This window comes from Talpa occidentalis, unplaced genomic scaffold, assembly GCF_014898055.3.
Source record: "Talpa occidentalis isolate TD23 unplaced genomic scaffold, MPIMG_talOcc4v2.1 talOcc4.8, whole genome shotgun sequence".
NCBI classification, from domain to species: domain Eukaryota; kingdom Metazoa; phylum Chordata; class Mammalia; order Eulipotyphla; family Talpidae; genus Talpa; species Talpa occidentalis.
The window spans coordinates 53,131,125-53,151,948 of NW_023605194.1; the positions used below are offsets into that span (position 1 = coordinate 53,131,125).

The 20,824-nt window shown below is 39.7% G+C and overlaps 1 protein-coding gene across 5 annotated transcripts in view; it reads left to right on the plus strand.

Moving 5' to 3' along the window:
* FAM13C (family with sequence similarity 13 member C) overlaps positions 1-20,824 on the plus strand; it is a 127,534-nt gene that overhangs the window by 25,739 nt on the left and 80,971 nt on the right. For all 5 annotated transcript variants that reach the window (XM_037497961.2, XM_037497958.2, XM_037497959.2 and 2 more), the window contains one exon: positions 19,929-20,047. In XM_037497961.2, coding sequence (XP_037353858.1) covers positions 19,929-20,047 — 119 coding nt within the window. The remainder of the gene's footprint in view (positions 1-19,928; positions 20,048-20,824) is intronic.

Here is a 20,824-nt window from a genome sequence, read left to right on the forward strand (position 1 = left end):
GTCTACATTTGTCAGCTGATCTGATGGTATACAAGGAAGCATGCTTCTAAATAGAGACCCTCTTGAAACAACTGCTTTCCATATTGTCCTGTGGCTGAAGAATCCAGTAAAAGACTTAGAGATGAACAGTTCTAATCACTGTTAATTGAAATTTAGAAATAGGAACTCACAGCTACACTCTCTGGAGAGCTGGTCCTACTTTGTGCTAACATTATGAATTGAGATTTTTAAAAGAGGAAGCTTGAATTTTTAACCTTTGTAAAATCTTCCAGAGCCTAGTATCTGGGATATGACCAAGGGAACCTAACATCAAAGATTTACTTGGTTTCTTTTAACTACTTTAAAATGGGAGAGAAGCCATAAATACAAATGACTATTGGGCATTCACAAGATAGCAGTATTTTCATTAAGTCCACTTTCTTTAGACACCTTACAATCATTTTCTTATCAGGATTTACTTTTTTTTTTTTTTAAATATTAAATTTTATTTTTATATTCCCCCATACAATTGCAAACGCCCCATTCTGACCCCAATCCTTCCCCTCCCGCACCCCACCCCCCAAAAAGTGTCTCTGGTTCATAGTTTTTTGTTGATTTTGATTTTCACTTTCTTATATTCATTTTCCTGGTCCCTTATTTAAGTTTTCTAGATTCCTGCTATGAGTGAGACCATCCGGTATTTTTCTTTTTCTTTTTGGCTTATTTCGCTGAGCATGATCCCTTCCAGTGCCATCCATGTTGCTGCAAATTGCATGTGTTTATCTTTTTTGAATGCTGAGTAATATTCCATGGTATATATGTACCACATCTTCTTGATCCAGTCATCTATTTTTGGGCATTTGGGTTGTTTCCAAAGCTTAGCTATTGTAAACAGTGCTGCTATAAACATAGGAGTGCAGGTGCTCTTTGGAATTGATGTTTCTGTGTCCTTTGGGTAAATACCTAGGAGTGGAATTGCTGGATCATATGGAAGCTCTATGTTTAGTAGGTCCAGAAATCTCCACACAGCTCTCCATAGTGGTTGGACCAGTTTGCACTCCCACAAACAGTGCACAAGAGTTCCTTTTTCTCCACATCCTCGCCAACATTTGTTGTTGCTAGTTTTTTTAATATGTGCCATTCTCACTGGTGTGAGATGGTATCTCATGGTAGTTTTGATTTGCATTTCCCTGATTACAAGTGATGTTGAACATTTTTTCATATGTCTGTTGGCCATTTGCATTTCCTCTTCAGAGAAGTTTCTTTTTAGCTCTTCTGCCCATTTTTTGACTGGATTATTTTCTTTGTTGTTGCTGAGTCTCATCAGCTCTTTGCAGATTTTTGTGATCAGTCCTTTGTCATTAGTGTTGGGTGCAAAAATGTTCTCCCAGTTGGTGGGGTTTCTCTTTGTTTTTGTTATTGTCTCTTTTGCTGTGCAGAAGCTCTTTAATTTGATGTAGTCCCAGCTGTTTATCTTTGTCTTCACTATCACTGCTTTGGGTGATGTGTCTGTAAAGATGTCTTTGATGTGCAAATCCCGTAGTGTTTCGCCTATATTTCCTTCTATGTATTTTATGGTTTCAGGTCTTATGTCTAGTTCTTTAATCCATTTTGAGTTGATTTTTGTGTATGGTGTGAGGTAGTGGTCAAGCTTCATTCTTTTGCATGTAGCGACCCAGTTTTCCCAGCACCATTTATTGAACAAACTTTCTTTGCTCCAATGCATAGTCTTTGCTCCTTTGTCAAAGATTAGTTGACCATAAATCTGTGGGTTTATTTCTGGATTTTCTATTCAATTCCATTGGTCTGTATGTCTGTTCTTGTTCCAATACCATGCAGTTTTGATGATTATGGCTTTGTAGTATAGTTTGAAGTCTGGGAGTGTGATGCCTCCATTTCCTTCTTTTTTTTTCAGTAGAGCTTTGGCTATTCGGGGTTTTTGGTGATTCCATATGAATTTCATCAATAATTGTTCTATTTCTTTGAAGAATGCCATTGAGATTTTGATTGGAATAGCATTGAATCTGTATATTGCTTTTGGTAGGATGGCCATTTTAATAATGTTTATTCTTCCAATCCATGAGCAGGGGATGTCTTTCCATTTCTTTGTGTCTTCTTCTATTTCTTTTAACAGTGTTTTATAGTTTTCTTTGTATAGGTCCTTTACCTCTTTTGTTAGATTTATTCCCAAATATTTGATTTTTTTTGTTTCGATAATAAAAGGGGTGGTTTTTTTGATTTCTTCTTCTTCAGATTTATTGTTTGTGTATAGGAAGGCTACTGACTTTTGCGTGTTGATTTTGTATCCTGCCACTTTACTGAATTGATTGATGAGTTGAATTAGTTTTTCTGTGGAGATTTTGGGGTTCTCTATGTATATTATCATATCATCTGCAAATAGTGATAGTTTGACTTCTTCTTTTCCTATTTGGATTCCTTGGATGTCTTTCTCTTGTCTTATTGCTCTGGCTAGGACTTCCAGTATTATATTGAAAAGCAGTGGTGAGAGTGGACATCCTTGTCTTGTTCCAGATCTTAATGGAATTGCTTTCAGCTTTTCACCATTGAGAATGATACTGGCTGTTGGCTTGTCATAGATGGCCTTTATGATGTTGAGGTATGTTCCTTGTATCCCAAGAATTTCAAGGGCTTTTATCATGAATGGGTGTTGCACTTTGTCGAAAGCTTTCTCAGCATCTATTGATATTATCATATGGTTTTTATATTTCTATTTGTTGATGTGTTGGATAACGTTGATTGATTTTCGGATGTTAAACCATCCTTGTGCCCCTGGAATGAATCCAACTTGGTCGTGGTGAATTATCTTATGGATACAATGTTGGATTCTGATAGCTAAAATTTTATTGAGGATTTTTGCATCAGTGTTCATTAGGGAGATTGGCCTATAGTTTTCCTTTTTTGTGTTGTCCTTATTCGGTTTTGGTATTAGTGTAATACTGGCTTCATAGAACGTGTTTGGTATTGTCCCTTCCTTCTCAATTTTTTGGAAGAGTTTGTGAAGGATAGGCACTAATTCGTCTCTGAATGTTTGGTAGAATTCATTTGTAAATCCATCAGGTCCTGGGCTTTTGTTTTTGGGGAGGTTTTTGATTACCATTTCAATTTCGCTGCTTGAAATTGGTCTGTTTAGGTGTTCTATTTCTTCTTTATCTAGCTTTGGGTGATTGTAGAGTTGTAGGAATTTGTCCATCTCCTCTAGATTGTTGAACTTGTTTCCATATAACTGTTCATAGTAGTTACTGATTATTCTTTTGATTTCTGCTGTGTCCATTGTGATTTCTCCTCTTTCATTTATGATTCTGTGTATTTGTGCTTTCTCCCTTTTTTCCTTTGTGAGCCTGGCTAGGGGTTTGTCTATTTTATTTATTTTTTCAAAGAACCAGCTCTTGGTTTCATTGATCTTTTGGATTGTTTTTTTAGTTTCAATTTCATTTATTTCTGCTTTGGTTTTTATTATTTCTTTTCTTCTACTGGTTCTGGGGTTTTTTTGTTGTTCTTTTTCTAGATCTTTGAGCTTCGAGATTAGGTTGTTTCTTTGAGTTTTCTTGTTTTTTGATGTGAGCTTCTATTGCTATATATTTTCCTCTTATTACTGCTTTTGCTGCATCCCATACATTTAGGATATTGGTGTCCTCCTTGTCATTCAATTCAAAGAATTTTTTAATTTCTTCTTTGATCTCCTCGTTAGTCCAGTGGTCTTCCAGTAGTGTGGCTTTTAATCTCCATGAGGTAGGATAGTTCCTTGCCTTCTTTTTATGATTTATTTCTAGTTTGATGCCTTCGTGGTCAGAAAAGATGGTTGGTATGATTTCAATCTTGGTGTATCTGTTGATGTTTGTCTTGTGCCCCAGTATGTGATCGATCCTGGAGAATGATCCGTGTGCGCTTGAGAAAAATGTGTACTCCGTTTTTTTTGGGTTTAGTGTTCTATAGATGTCTGTTAAGCCCAAATGCTCTAGGTCCTTATTTAGAGCTTTAGTTTCTTTACTTATTTTTTGTCTTGTTGATCTATCCATTGTTGATAGTGGTGTGTTGAAGTCTCCCACTACATATGTGTTTTCTCTGATGTCTGTTTTCAGAGAGGACAACAGTTGTCTGATATATTTTGGTGCTCTTTCGTTTGGTGAGTATATGTTAATGAGTGTTATTTCTTCTTGAAGTATTGTCCCCTTAATCATAATGTAGTGACCATTGGGGTCTCTTTTTATTTTTTTGAGTTTGAAGTCTGTTTTATCTGATATAAGTATAGCTGTTCCTGCTTTCTTTTTTGGCCCATTTGCTTGTAGGATTGTTTTCCATCCTTTGACTTTGAGCCTATTTTTATCTTTTGTAGCTAAATGTGTTTCCTGGAGACAGCAAAAGGTTGGGTTTTGTTTCTTAATCCAGGCTGCAACTCTGTGTCTTTTTATTGAAGAGTTTAGTCCATTTACATTTAGAGTTAATATTGATATGTTAGCATCTGTATTTGCCATTATGTTTGTCTTTCCTTTGATTTTATTTATTTATTCTTTTAATAACTTTTTTTTTTTTTTGGTCTTCTTTCGTTGTTATTCGTCCCTCTGAGGTTCTGGCTTTAGGATTCCTTGTAGTATTTTTTGGAGTGGGGGTTTAGTCGCAATGAAATTCCGGAGTTTCTCTTTGTCTGGGAAGGTCCATATTCTTTCTTCATGGAGGAAAGAGAGCTTTGCGGGATAGAGTATTCTTGGTTGGCATCTGTTTTCTTGGAGTCTGTTGACTATGTCCCTCCACTCTCTCCTTGCCCGTAGTGTTTCTTCAGAGAAGTCTGATGTCAGCCTGATTGGTTTTCCTTTGATTGTTATCTGTTTCTTCCCTCTTGTCAGCTTCATTATTTTTTCCTTATCCTGTATTCTTGGGAGCTTTACTATTATGTGTCTTGCTGTGTTTTTCCTTTCGTCGTGGAAGTTTGGTGTTCTTCTTGCTTCTTGTATATCAATTTTCAGCTCCTTCTTCGCTTTTGGGAAGTTCTCTTCAATTATATCCATGAATATTTTCTCTGTTCCTACATCTCTCTCCTCTCCTTCTGGAATTCCTATAACTCTTATATTTCCTTTCCTCATGGAGTCAGATAGTTCCCAAAGTCTTTCTTCATTCTTTTTCCTTCGTACTTCTCTTTCCTTTTCTGTTTTGGTTCTTTTTATTTCTGTGTCTTCAAGATTACTTATTTGTTCTTCCATTTCATCTATTCTGCTTTCATTGCTTTTCCCAGAGTTCTTTAGTTCCTCCATTAATTCTTTGATCTCCTGCATTTCTCTTACTTCCCTCTTTAGGGACTCAATTTCCTTCTTCTGATCTATCACTTTTTTAATCATGGCAATTTTAAATTCTCTTTCTGGAAGGCTCAGAAGTTCTTCCAAGTTGCTGTCGTTGCAATCTGGGGAGTGGTTTTCTTTTTGTGGTGTGCTTCTTTCCTGAGGAGTTTTTAGGTTGCGTGTGGTTCTTCTACTCCCTACTGTCTGTTTTCTAATTTGTCGTATGCGTTGGGACACTGTGTTGCTCGGACTGACTGACATCTTGGGTGAACTTCTCCGCTCCCCTCTGGCTCTTCCAGGAGCCATCTCTGTCTTCTGGGGGAGCTTTCTGCTGGTTTTAGGCAGTTTTTACTGAAGAAATGTCCCTGTTCTCAAATGGCGAAGCGGGATGCAGTCCCTGCGCCTCCGGTTTCAGGCACACTCTTCTGCGCACCCGGTCTGCCCCGGACGTGGGTGCCTGCTCCCTCTGTGGGCTCAGACTGCTGGTCGGAAGGGGCCTGGCGTGGAATAACTTCCCGGCTGGCCACTGGGTCCTCCAGAAACCTTCTGCCCTTTTCAAGCAGTCTTAAGAAATGTCCTGTTTTATAGGGTGTTAGTGACTTTTTTTTTCCTGGTCGCTAGGTGGCGCCAGAGATCTCTCCTATTGTCCTTGGGGGGCTGTTTTTCGCCTCCCCCCACCCCGTGGGACAGAGAACAGAGCGGGAATGGTAGGGTACACCTCAACAGCTTTGGGGTGCTGTGTCTGCCTTGTGCCCCACCGTCGTGGAGAAACCACGCCCCGAATTTTCGTGCCCCGGGTCTCAGTTCAAAGCCCTCAGTTCCAGGACGCGGGCTATAGCCCAGTTCAGTGGCGCGGGAATGGCGCCTTTTGCACCAGCTCCCGTGCCTGGGCGCCTGGTTCCTGCTCACTCAGGGAGGGACCTTCACCTCAGTGAGGACCTCTGCGCGTCTCCCCGCAAGCCTAGGTCGTCTCCCAAGCCTAGGTCGCAGGCGCGGGGACCTGGGCAGCCGCGATTCTGGTCTGCACTTGCTTTTCAAGCACGCGAGCGCGCCGCTTTCCCGCGCAGGCTTACCGGCAGCCAGGGCTGTGTGCGCGTCTCCTGGGGTCTTTGTTCTTCTCTAATGGCACCCGGAGCCGTTCCCTCACCGCCGCGGCGGATCCTGCAGGGTTCGCCTCAGCTCCCGTTCACGGGGTGTGGTGGCTGCAATAGTTCCTTTCCACGCACAGTCCCGCTTGCTGCATAGTTTGTTCTTGTGGGCCGTTTTGGTTTGTTGTTTCCCTCCTCTCTGCGGGTGGGAGAGTGCCGCCTCTGTGGGCGGGGGAGGGGAGCAGGGTTCTGCGCTTCCCTCCCTTCTAGTCCTCTTTTATGGCAACTTTCTTCTTTGGGCAGTTTGCTGGAGTCACCCGTTTATCTTCCGTGTCCCAGTTCTCACTGGGACCTGCCGCTTTTCCTCCCTATTAACTTTTTTTAATGGGAGATCTTACTCGCAGAGTCTCCTCGCCGCCATGTTGCTGTCTACTGAATTCGATTTACTTTTTTACTTCTGTTATTTACCTTTAAGTTATGATAGTACAATATATAATATTCCATTTTCACACCAGTTTAATTCGAGATATAAAATTCTTTTTAAAAAACTTGTTTTTTTTTTGGCTTCCCCTGGTGGCGCAGTGGTTGAGCGCCGAGCTGTGAAGCTGTCCACAGCCTCTGCAGTGCCGGTTCCATCCCGGCCAGTCGGCGAGGGTCCCACATGGCACGGCAGACCTCTCCTGTCTCGCCTGCTGCTCCCCTCAGCAGTGTATTTCGTCAGTCTGCCTGTTCTATTCCCCACTCTGTCTCTGGTGAATCCTCTCACCTCCTGCACATCTGGCCTGTACCCTGGTTTTTATATAAATAAAATCTTTAAAAAAAAACAAACGTTTTTTTGAAGTCTATTTAGCATTTCTAGTTTCTGAGACAATATTATCCCTCCTTCTTCCACTGCTTTCTATAACCTCCTTAGAAAGAGAATAACAACAACAACAACAACAACAACAATAATAAACCAAAACAGAACCATTTATTTCAAAGATGGGAAGATCTGATGGTTCTACAAAGTCTTTAAAAGGAGAATGTTGGAATGACACACTCCTTCTTTATGTGAACTCCTCGACATTTGTGAGAACGTTTACACTTTCTTTCAAATCCTCAGTGACTGGTTCCACAGAATAGAAGACATATGTCCTATAGAAACCTGTTTTGAGCCCAGTATTTAAAGTTATGGAATGCCTTGTTTAATGTTGTGTTATGTTCAGCACTTGGATGAAGATCAGTGTTTGAAGCTTTCATTTATTCAGAATTTGTGAGAAAAATCTGGATTGAATTTTACATGACCATCATCTATGAAAAATGGTTAAACAGTTTAATAATGTAACAGGTGAAACACTTAAAACTGATTTTTTACTAGTGCATAAATGGTCTCATTTAAAAAACATATTTGTTAAGTTATGTTAATGGCTGGGAAAGCAGTTTGGAAAGTTTACACACTGTAAATGTAAGCTGCTGTTAGTATTTGGCAGTTTATTTATTCAGTAAAACAGATGTTCAAGGCCCTTTATCAGGCCAAACTCTCTAGCCTCATTCCACGTACAGAAATTAGCATGCTAGCAGTGAGAAACTGACATTTCAATGCAAATATTTTGTGGCTCCAACTTTTCAGAAATTCAAATGGCATTTCCCTTAATTTAGTCCCAAATTCTAGAGTTTTTAGATTGTGGCTTGTGTGTGCACACATGTGTGCAAATGTGGGGTTTGTGTTGTGCACGTGTGTGCATGTGATTAGGTTTTCCAAATCCACAACTGCTTCTTGGTGTCAGTCAGTGGCACTCAGTGAGCATGTTTTAACTAAATGAATGAATTAACAAATACTTTGTAAGGTGCTGAAGCAGCTTGAGAGAGTGAAAGAAATATGACATGCAGATATCCTCCCTTGCAGTGCTTACATTTTAACTTGGGGGACTTAAGGCAGGTACACAGATTTTGCACATACTGTGCAGCAAGGCTGTACAGGTTTAAAGACAACAGTGAAGGAGAGGAGAATCCAGGAGAGATACTGCTGCTGATGTGGCTCTAAGCCATTGGAGGAGAAAGAATTTGGGGTAGATCACCCAGGATCCGTGGGACATGTTTGTGTGCCCCCTACCTGCCAAGTTCATGTGTTGAAATCTAATCTCCAATGTGATAGTATTTAGAAATGGGACCTTTGGGAGATGGATTAGTCCCCTTGTAAGAAGAGAGAACATGAGAACATGCTTCTTCTCTCTGCCATGTACAGCTCCAACAAGGCGTTTATCTGCAAACTGGGAAGAGGGCTTTCATCAGGAAATGAATTTCTGGGAACCTTTGTTTTGGACTCTAAAATTGGACTCCAGAATTTAGGAAATAAATTTCTGCTGTTAAAGTCACCCAGTCTATGGTATTTTTATTATAGCACTTTGAACAGAGGTAGGATATAAATAGGAAGGGAATGAGGCAGCCTTCCCTGTAATGAAGAAACTGTCCTGAGAGAGTGAAAGGTGTGAATGGAAGGGAGCTCAGGAGAGCTAGCACCCCAAGTTATTCTACATCCATTACGTGGTGTTCTTAGACTTATTGGTGTGATTATCAATAATTGTTGTAGAGGTGGGAAGTAGGCATGTATCTTCAGTCTAGAACAAAAGTCTAGAACTTAACAAAAGTCTAGAACTTTTGACTTTTTGTTGTTGTTTTCCTGAGTGATGGTCCATTTCACTTACTATTTCAGTCTCACAACTAGAACTGTCCCTGGCACTGCAGAAAGTATTCAACAAATGTTTGATTAGTAGCCACCATTGAACCAGAGTTTATTAATAATAAGAAACCCACATTCGCCCCTGTGCTCATTGAGTATGGCACTTCTCTGAATTCTCCTTGTGTTTGATGTTAGTTGAGAAGTTTGAAGAACTCAGGTAATATTTGTGATAGTAATTTTGCATTTTTCACATGGCTGCTTTGGGAGTAGAAGAATAATTTGATGTCTGCTCAACTAAATGAAATAAAAAAGGGAGCTTGTGAAATGAAACATTGGGGATATTTGAAAGCAAAGAATAACAGATACATTTTAATAATTTCAGAAAATAACATGGTAGAGATTCCATATCAACAGGCTGTTCATATTTTCAGTGGGAAAAAAAGGTTTTTTCCTGGAAAGGTAATGGACTATATATCAGAGGTACTTAAAGGGACTTACATCTAAACTCAAAGGGAGATGATTTAAAATATATAAAAATATTTAACTTACATTAAAATCACATAATTTGGCATTTCTGATTCTTAAAATTACAGTAGTCTTTTGAAGTCAAAATAAGCCACTAACTTCTGTAATAGGCATGAGAGGCCATGTCTGAGAATGAGTGAGACTTGACAAAGGGGCTATTTTGTCTTTCCTTCATGCCTTTGCCTGTGGATGTGACCAAATTCTAGTAGAAATGCTTAAGCTTGTGTTGCTGTTTTTATAGGTGCTGACTCACTGCTCCAGTTGTCTCATTTGCTCATGATTTTTCATTTCTTGCTGATGAAAATTACATGTCTTTTTAAAAAATTTACATAAGTAGATTGTAACAGTGGCACCTATTTTCAAGACCACTATTTATAACATCTTCAGAGAGAATTCATATTGCTGAGTGCTTTTATAATAATTTTTATTGCTTTACCCTGATTTTCTACATGGACTTAAAATCCTATAGCATTCCATTGAAATAAGACATAAGTAGAATCAAGCAATAAGGTTTCTCTCTGCATTTTCTTCACGTCTCTATTTCTTGGTCTACTTTGCAGTTGTTTTTCCACCCACCTGTCTCTTAAATGTTTTTAAAATTAAATAGTTTTATTCTAAATTATAAAAGTAATATATATTCATTAACCAGCTTAAGTAATAGAATAGTTTGTAAATTAGCATGCCCCATATAAAAAAGTACATGATAACATACATGCACTTGTTCTTCCTCTCCTTTCCCCAGGACTCTTATTGTGTATGTAATTTTGCAGCTTGATTTTTAACTTAATATATAATCAGTCCTGCAAATATTGGTGTTTCTCAGGGTTCTCTTCCAGGTGTTCTCTGGTCTCTGTACCTGCTGAATGGTGGAATACCATTTTTAGTATTAGTTATCTTTTTTTTAAAGATTTATTTATGCATTCAAGAACTGGGGTACAGGCCAGAGGTGCCGGGGGTGAGAGGATTCACCAGAGACAGAGTGGGGAACAGAACAGGCAGAGTGACTGAAATATACTGCTGAGGGGAGCAGTGGGTGAGACAGGAGAGGTCTGCTGTGCCATGTGGGTAGCTCCCTGGCACTACCTTGAATTCATGCTGCAGTGGCTGCATATAGCTTCATAGTGCTGATGCTTAACCCCTTGTGCTACCAGGGAGGCCCTAGTTTTAGTTATCTTCATGCTCATCCCAAAATGTATATTCCTGGCCCTGATCTGTCTCTGGGATTTTAATTCTTCTATTTATCATTGCCTTCCTGGATGCCTCCTAGGCACTAATAGCCACCTCTTAGTGATCACTGTTTCTCTTCCTGTTTCCATCTCAGGGAGAACAATATTATCCCATTTTCCAAATCAGAGATTCTTCTTACTCTTTCCTCTTTCTCATTCAACTGCATCCTTTCAATCACCAGAGCTATTGTCTCTACCTCTTTAATCTCTTGTAAGCCAACCAGTTTTTCTGAATACCAATTTGTATGTTGAGTGACAGTCAGCTCTTGTTTGTGGTCCTCTGTCTCACTGTCCTTCCTTCTTCCACTTTCCCTCCTTCTAATCCATGTGCCCCACAGGGCCCAGATGACTTTCTTCAGTGCAAACCTAAAAATGTCTTATTTGCATATTCAGTAACTTACTAATTCCTTCAGAATAAAGCCCAAATTTTTCAAGACCTATAGAGTTCCTAGGCTCTGGCCCCTGCCTCTGCCTCGCCTGCTCATTGGTCACCATCCCCAACTATGTGAAACTCTAACTCAAACACAGTCAACCTCTCTGAGTTTCTTGATCAAGTCATACCTTACTTACATGTTTGCCCTGGTACATTCTGTGTCCCTATGTCCTTTAAGTCACTTGAGTGATGCATTGTCCATGAGTTGGACTTGTTCCCAGAGCATCTTACACTTACCTTTATCCTGTCATGCAATTCATCATTCTCCAATGTAATTGTCTCTCTATGTTTTGTGTCACACACACTCCCTCCCCTAAATTACACCTCCCCCACAACTACCACTGTCAGTCATTACTACTTGATTGTGAGCTTCCTGGTGGCAGGATCTAGGAAAGGCACAGGACATAACATCTGCTTGAACTGCATATTTTGCATATTTGCAAATATGGAACTGCATATTTGAATGACAAATAAATGTATTCATAAATCAGGAATCCCAAAAACTTGAAAAGATGACTTATTCCTGAATGAGTTACACTACCTAAGTGAGGAGCTTCCCAAGCCTTGAGGGATGTGGCTGGTTCAAAGCATTTTTGAACCAGTAAGCATTTTTTAGGGCCTGAGCTTGTCCCTTTAAGATACCAGTGCTATCAGGGAGTAAAGCAAAGTGGTCACATACAACCAGAATCTGCTTGCCTCCTGCTTTCCTGAGAGCTTTGTCCTGTATGGACTCAGTGACATGTTGCAAGTGAACAGCAAAGTTGGAGACTTATTCAAGGCCTGACTCCTCAATGACACAGGAGTAGCGTATGAGGATTCCTGGAGCTAGGTACTTAGATTTTGGGAATTCACAACAAAGTTGGCTCATCTTGCTTCTCACAGAGCTGGTTAATTACTGCCTGTCTCAGCCCCCAGTCTGTGCAAACTCACTAAAGGAAAGCCTTCATTTCCTTATGAATTTTTCTCACTTCTGAGTCCCTGTGTCCTTTAGGCACATGCTGTAGAGGAGAAAAAATAAATACCACTGAGGACCCAGATGCCTTGTGACTCTCTATGCACTGTGTATGCTTTATTGATTTTACACTTGAATACCATCCACCCCAGCTGTTACATTTTGTTAAATGTGACTGTGTTCATGCTGATTCGCATGGGATACTTCTCAGCTATGGTGATAAACTTAATTCCTATATTGGCACCCACCAAACGGACGCTCTCCCAATGGCATGACCCACATTATAGATCTAAATCTACATTTAAATACAAACAAGTCAGCCTGCACTTATGGGAAACACCTGTCAAGGATACACCAATCACAGTCCTCCAACACAGCTTTAGATTGTTTACCATACCCAGAAAATAGGATCTGCTAGCCTTATAAGGAAATCCTGGATCTTTTAGCCAATCATGTCCTGTTTCTACTTTCCTTTTCTAATGCTCTGGAAAGGTTGCTCTTGCCCAAAATGCCTCTGGAAATTGCTCTACCACTTTACAGACTTTGAACTCCCCACCCATGCATCATTTTCCATTGAATAAAGAACATTAAACTCATTACTAAATCAGCATCTCTTGTATAAAAGATCATCTTTCTGGCTTGGTAAGTCTTCTGTTTTGTCTTCACTTGATTATTCTCACTGAGGAAACCTGGAAAACTAAAATCCACTGTCCAGCTTTAAGTGAGGAAATGTAAGTTAAAAGTGACTGTATTGTATCTGGTACATGCAGATCAGGTACTCAGTGAATGCCATTTGATCTGAAAAGTGGATAAGATAGAAGACATCTTTTGAGTTATTTCAATGTCCTTTTTGTACTAGAATTTTTTAAAACTGTACACAGTGAGTTGGGTGATATCTTTGCATTACAGGTAAAAACGGGATAGAGAAGATCCTACTTTGTGTATGCGTGTGAATTTTGAAGCTAGACCTGTCTTTCATGATTTTATTTTATTTCTGTGTAGAAATTGTGATATGGGAGGTTGAAATTATTTAAAAAGTAGTCTGAATAAATAGTTCTCTAAGTTGCCTGTTTCTTTTTTTTAAAGATTTATTTATTTATGCATATAAGAACTGGGGTACAGGCCAGAGGTGTGGCAGGTGAGAGGATTCACCAGAGACAGAGTGGGGAACAGAACAGGCAGACTGACTGAAATACACTGCTGAGGGGAGCAGTGGGCAAGACAGGAGAGGTCTGCTACACCATGTGGGTAGCTCCCTGGCTGGGATTGAACTCATGCTGCAGGGCTGCTAATAGCTTCATAGATTGCATTTTTTTTTTTTATGAGTTGTATGTACAATATGTATTTTTTTTGTTTTGTTTTGTTTTGTTTTTTTTAAAGAGGCACGTATTTTATTTATTTATTTATTTATTTGTTTGTTTATACATGCACTGGGTACAGTCAGAAGTGCGGGAGGGTGAGAGAATTCACCAGAGCCAGAGAGGGGAGCAGAGCAGGCAGAAGGACCGAAGCACACTGCTGAGGGGAGCAGCGGGCGGCAGGAGAGGTCTGCGCGCCATGTGGGACCCTCCTCCGGTGGCCGGGGAGCAGCCGGGGATCGAACTGGCGCTGCACAGGCTGCGGGCAGTTTCGCAACCCAGCGCTCAACCGCTGCGCCACCGGGGAGGCCCTACAATATGTATTTTGAATGTATGGGGATCTTTTTTTAAATTTGTGCTGCACCCAAAGTTGTTTCTTTTTTTTTTTAAATTCTCTTCTAGTTTATTAACTTTAAATTTATTTTTTATTTAAATTTTATTTTTATATTCCCCATACAATTACAACCCCCTTATTTTGACCCCAAGCCCTCCTTTCCCCATAGTTGTTTGTTGATTTTGATATTTTCTTTCTTATAGTTATTCTTTTTCCTGGTCCCTTATTTAAGTTTTCTAGATTCCTGCTATGAGTGAGACCATCCAGTATTTTTCTTTTTCTTTCTGGCTTATTTTGCTGAGCATGATCCCTTCCAGCTCCATCCATGTTGTTGCAAATTGCATGTGTTTATCTTTTTTGAATGCTGAGTAATATTCCATGGTGTATATGCACCACATCTTCTTGATCCAGTCATTTATTTTTGGGCATTTGGGTTGTTTCCAAAGCTTATCTATTGTAAATAGTGCTGCTATAAACATAGGGGAGCAGGTGCTCTTTGGAATTGATGTTTCTGTGTCCTTTGGGTAAATACCTAGGAGTGGAATTGCTGGATCACATGGAAGCTCTATGTTTAGTAGGTCAAGAAATCTCCACACAGCTCTCCACAGTGGTTGGACCAGTTTGCACTCCCACCAACAGTGCAGGAGAGTTCCCTTTTCTCCACACCCTCGCCAACATTTGTTGTTGCTAGTTTTTTTTTAATATGTGCTATTCTCTCTGGTGTAAGATGGTATCTCATTGTAGTAATAGATTGCATCTTAACCCCTTGTGCCACCAGGGAGGCCCCAAGTTGCCTGTTTCTTAAAGGTCCAGAATATTTAAAATAATATCAGATATACATTTTTTTTCTTTTTTTTCTTTTTTTGGCATTTTATATTACATTTTTTTATTTTTTAATTTTTTTATAAAATTTTATTTTTATATTCCCCATACAATTTCAACCCCCCATTTTGACCCCAATCCCTCCCCTCCCTCCACCCACCTCCCCAAAAGTGTCTCTGGTTCATAGATTTTTGTTGATTTTGATTTTCACTTTCTTATAGTTATTCATTTTCCTGGTCCCTTATTTAAGTTTTCTAGATTCCTGCTATGAGTGAGACCATCCGGTATTTTTCTTTTTCTTTCTGGCTTATTTCGCTGAGCATGATCCCTTCCAGCGCCATCCATGTTGCTGCAAATTGCATGTGTTTATCTTTTTTGAATGCTGAGTAATATTCCATGGTATATATGTACCACATCTTCTTGATCCAGTCATCTATTTTTGGGCATTTGGGCTGTTTCCAAAGCTTAGCTATTGTAAATAGTGCTGCTATAAACATAGGGGTGCAGGTGTTCTTTGGAATTGATGTTTCTGTGTCCTTTGGGTAAATACCTAGGAGTGGAATTGCTGGATCACATGGAAGCTCTATGTTTAGTAGGTCCAGAAATCTCCACACAGCTCTCCATAGTGGTTGGACCAGTTTGCACTCCCACCAACAGTGCAGAAGAGTTCCTTTTTCTCCACACCCTCGCCAACATTTGTTGTTGCTAGTTTTTTTAATATGTGCCATTCTCACTGGTGTAAGATGGTAGCTCATGGTAGTTTTGATTTGCATTTCCCTGATTACAAGTGATGTTGAACATTTTTTCATATGCCTGTTGGCCATTTGCATTTCCTCTTCAGAGAAGTTTCTTTTTGGCTCTTCTGCCCATTTTTTGACTGGATTATTTTCTTTGTTGTTGTTGAGTCTCATCAGGATCAGGTCTTTGCAGATTTTTGTGATCAGTCCTTTATCTTTAGTGTTGTGTGCAAAAATGTTCTCCCAGTTGGTGGGGTTTGTCTTTGTTTTTGTTATTGTCTTTTTTGCTGTGCAGAAGCTCTTTAATTTGATGTAGTCCCAGCTGTTTATCTTTGCCTTCACTATCACTGCTTTGGGTGATGTGTCTGTAAAGATGTCTTTGATGTGCAAATCACGTAGTGTTTCGCCTATATTTCCTTCTATGTATTTTATGGTTTCAGGTTTTATGTCTAGTTCTTTAATCCATTTTGAGTTGATTTTTGTGTATGGTGTGAGGTAGTAGTCAAGCTTCATTCTTTTGCATGTAGCGGCCCAGTTTTCCCAGCACCATTTATTGAACAGACTTTCTTTGCTCCAATGCATATTCTTTGCTCCTTTGTCAAATATTAGTTGACCATAAATCTGTGGGTTTATTTCTGGATTTTCTATTCGATTCCATTGGTCCGTGTGTCTGTTCTTGTCCCAATACCATGCAGTTTTGATGATTATGGCTTTGTAGTGTAGCCTGAAATCTGGGAGTATGATGCCTCCATTCCCTTCTTTTTTTTTCAGGAGAGCTTTGGCTATTCGGGGTTTTTTGTGATTCCATATGAATTTCATCAATAATTGTTCTATTTCTTTGAAGAATAACATTGAAATTTTTATTGGAATAGCATTGAATCGGTATATTGCTTTTGGTAGGATGGCCATTTTAATAATGTTTATTCTTCCAATCCATGAGCAGGGGATGTCTTTCCATTTCTTTGTGTCTTCTTCTATTTCTTTTAACAGTGTTTTATAGTTTTCTTTGTAAAGGTCCTTTACCTCTTTTGTTAGATTTATTCCCAAGTATTTGATTTTTTTTGTTTCGATAATAAAGGGGATGGTTTTTTTCATTTCTTCTTCTTCAGATTTATTGTTAGTGTATAGGAAGGCTTCTGACTTTTGCATGTTGATTTTGTATCCTGCCACTTTGCTGAACTGATTGATGAGTTCAATTAGTTTTTCTATGGAGTTTTTGGGGTTCTCTATGTATATTATCATATCATCTGCAAATAGTGATAGTTTGATTTCTTCTTTTCCTATTTGGATTCCTTGTATGTCTTTCTCTTGTCTTATTGCTCTGGCTAGGACTTCCAGTATTATGTTGAAAAGCAGTGGTGAGAGTGGACATCCTTGTCTTGTTCCAGATCTTAATGGAAATGCTTTCAGCTTTTCACCATTGAGAATGATACTGGCTGTTGGCTTGTCGTATATGGCCTTTATGATGTTGAGGTATGTTCCTCAGATACACATTGTTAAGTGTAAATTCAAATCTGCTCCACTAGGGCATCCTTTCCTCCAATTATGAAATAAATGTGATAATCCAATAGTTCTTTTAATCAAGGGTAAAAATTTTTTAAATTCCCAGTTATTCAAAAGGACTTTAAGTTACTTTCACACAGGTGTACCAGGTAAGGTAGAAGGAACTCTAGGGTGGTATAGGATTGATTTATACTGCTTTTTCTTGTTCATTCTTAGAGCTGAATATATAATGCTTTTGCAGACTATGGTGTGACCTGACTAGTTAATCATGCAGTGATTAGAGCTGTAATAACATGCTCTTGTATATGCTGTTAGGAATGGAGTGATTAGTTATCAAAACTTTTAATTTAAAATTTAAGCCAGCAGTTGAAGAAAATAAAATTTTATCAGCATTGGACGTAGATAAAATCTTGTGTGAAGAGATGGAAAAAAATATTGTTTTGGTTGACCTTAGAAGATTTAGAGGATTCTTCAGTCCTAAATGCATTAAGATGTTTATGATATTTAAAATACTATAATTGTTAGTATGTTAGTATAGAAACATGAAAGAAGCTGTGAGGTCAGGAATGGCCATGGAGCAGGTTTTCTATGATCCCATGCAGATGGGGTAAAGGAGGAGAGAGTTCTAGAGACCTCGGTGGGTTTTCAGGCTTTCATTGGGATTACCAGGTACACGGCAGGCAGGAGTGCTGGGGGCCTGGGAGGCTAGTAGGCCGCCCAGCCCTCAGCAAGTCCTCACTCTGTGCTCTCTGGCCTTCTCTCAAATTCTCTCTACTCTTCTCATGGCTCTGTTTCCCTCTCGGCTTCTCTGCTTCTCTGCTTCTTTCTTGGCTTCTGCTGGCGTCCCCATGACACCGCCCTTAAAAGCCCAGTCTTAGTCCAGGTGAATCCCATCTGCATATGCCCACACCCTACTCCAGGTGCCCACCATCAGGCATGCATTCGGGACCACAGGGTTCTGTCATCCATCCTAATGGCGGGAGAGCAGAAAAGCCTGATACTTTTTACCTTACCCTACACAAGCATTCCACCACAAAAATAGATTTTGTTTTGACTGAATTCATTTGTGTTAAATCTCCAAAGTTGTGATTAATACTAGTTTCAGAAATTGAGCTTTGAGGAAATTTCAAGAAGAATAGTATCATCATCAGTTGTTTCTATCCACCATGTGCTGCTAGTTGTCTCTAAAAGAGGTTCTAATGACAAGTTGGTCAACAACCTTGTGAACTTAGTGTATTACCCTCATTTCATAGACAAGAAAGCTGAGGTCCAGATAATTGATATATTTGCCTACATTCACACACCTAGCAAGTAACATGTAGAGCTGTCACACTTGAAAACCATTCTTGAAAACCACTGTTGAGGAAAATGTGGCCAGTGTTTGGATAGATGTAGAATTTTTCACAAATAACTATCAAGTCTTGGGAACTTGTATGTCACTGGAACTATTCTTTTCCTCAACTCTACTTTCCCTTCCCACTTTATTGTTTCTATAGGATGGCATTGTATGTAGGGTAAAGAAAAAAAATGTCAGACTTTTCTGCCCTCCTGCCATCAGGATAGATGATGGATCCTAGAGGTCCTGAATGCATGCCTGATGGCAGACACCTGGAATAGGGTGTGGGCATAGGTAGATGGGATTCACCTGGGCTAAGACTGGGCTTTTAAGGGCGGCGTCACGGGGACACCAGTAGAAGCCGAAAGAGAAGCCGAGAAAGAAGCAGCAGAAGCTCAGAAGCAGAACCATGAGAGAGCAGAGCAGCAGAGATCACCAGAGAGCCCAGACAGAGTGAAGACTTGCTGGGGGCTGGGAGGCCTGTCAGCCTCCCGGCCCCCCCCCAGCATCCCTGTCTCCTGTGTACCCGGTAAACCCCAATAAACCCCTGAAAACTCACTGAGGGCTCTAGGGACTCTGACTCCTCCTTTACCCGGTCTGCTGGATCAGAAAATCTGCTCCATGTCCAGTCCTGACCCTACAGCATTTATATGATTTTGTTGTTGAAGCTTGTGTTGTCTACTAGGTGAATAGCCCCACTAAATTATTCTAGTATTTCAAAAATCACCTTCTGATATACCCTTAACTGGCACTTGTACTGAATTCATCCCACACCCCTAATGGAGGGGCTTGATCTACATAGCTTTCACAATATATGACACAATCAGAGCCAAATTCACCATATCACTTGAATATTTTAATGCTTAACAATAGCCATCTGGGTTTACTAAATTTCTCAATGATTGTGGTTTTAGTAGTTCTTATCAGGTAAAGAGGGGTTATTTTATTTTACAGAAAATTTGCCTGTGCCAATTGGTAATTCAGCTGCTGAATATACATATGTCTTTCATTTTGGTATGTGTGTCCTTGTATTGAACCCAGATTCATTTTTGCTTGGGAAGAGTGTTAGTGTATTTATGATATCCTCTAGAGAATTTAGCATCTTGGAATTTTTCAAAATTAATAAGTAGTTTGCATCACAGGATTACTAATGTAGTGATTTTTTTGGATACAGTGGATTTGGAATTTATAAAAGCGATTTGTTTCTTAGTTTTTAGGCTAACTTAAATTTCCTATTACAGATGAGTTACCTAAAGAAATGATATCTCAGAATTAGTCACTGTTGAGATTTTGGTTGATGTTATTCCAATTTGTGTGTGTGTATATACATTCATACATATGATTCATTTTGAAAAAATGAACTTGCACCATGAACATTGTTCTAGAAATTATATTTTCAGATATATTCATTCTATTCTATAAAAATTTTAATATCTAAGGCTTTTATGGTATGAATGTATCATATCTTTTGAACATTAGGCTTTTTTTCCCCTTTGTTCTGTCATCTTGCAGCAAACTGACTGATAGATTTTTCAAGTTTGGGGTCACTCATTGGGACCCTTCAGTGACCACAGTGGTAGAGGGTTAAGTGTGCTGCTGCTCTGCCTAAGACCCAAGCCCCACCTGGAGAATTCTGTGGAACTGATAGCTGATAACTCATGCGCTTTTGTTGTTTCTTCTTGCAGGAAACAGAGCATGTGTTGCCTGGCCAGTCGGAGTGTCGGGGGAGAGCGGGGACACCAGCTCAGCAGAGTCCACAAAACCAAACCTTTAGGTGCCAAGAAACAGTGCGGCTTCAACCCAGGTGGGCCCTTTGTTGGCAGAAGTTAAACTGTGCCTGGGATTCATTTCCCAAATGCTTTGCCTGTGCCCCATAAAGAGTCAAGGTTTCTGATTTTTGTTGGTATCCCATAGAGTCAAAGAAGTTACTGAAGAGTCATTGAATCTGAGTTTAACAGAATTTTAAATAACCCATTTTGTCTTTAGTTTGAAGATAATTGGCCTTCAGGCTCACAGGGTTGAAACAGTATGCCCTTGGAGAGAAAGGCTGATTTCATTTTGTCCTCTTTATTCTATGCTAGAGATGATTAGGTTTTCCTCTGTGATAATAATAATTAGTGATGACAGTGTAGACATCAAGCCAATTACTTTTCACATATATCTCATTTCGTCTTCACCACTTCCTCATTAAGTGAGTACTCACAGCCTAATCTTAGGGAGGTGGAGCAGAGGCCTGAGACATTAAGGCCTGATGTTGCACAAGGGAAAAGGCTGAGCCAGAGTTTCAATGGACAAATGCCTGGATTGCAGCATAGCAGGTGTGGCTCTGTTGCTGATCCAAGTGTGTTCTTATGGCTGGAAGTAGCCCCAGGGCTAGAATTTCCGGTCTACTAGACCATGTTGCAGGCAGAGTGAGTCCTGAGCAAGGACATGGGTGGAAAGCTGTCTGAAGCAGAGTTGGCATGGCATTCTGATGGGAGCCTTGCATTGCAGCTGTCTATGGAAAGTCTCTTCTGGAAATAAACAGAAGAATTCAACCGCTAGTTGTGTCAGCTGTCTTTGTAGGATCTTGTGTACAGTG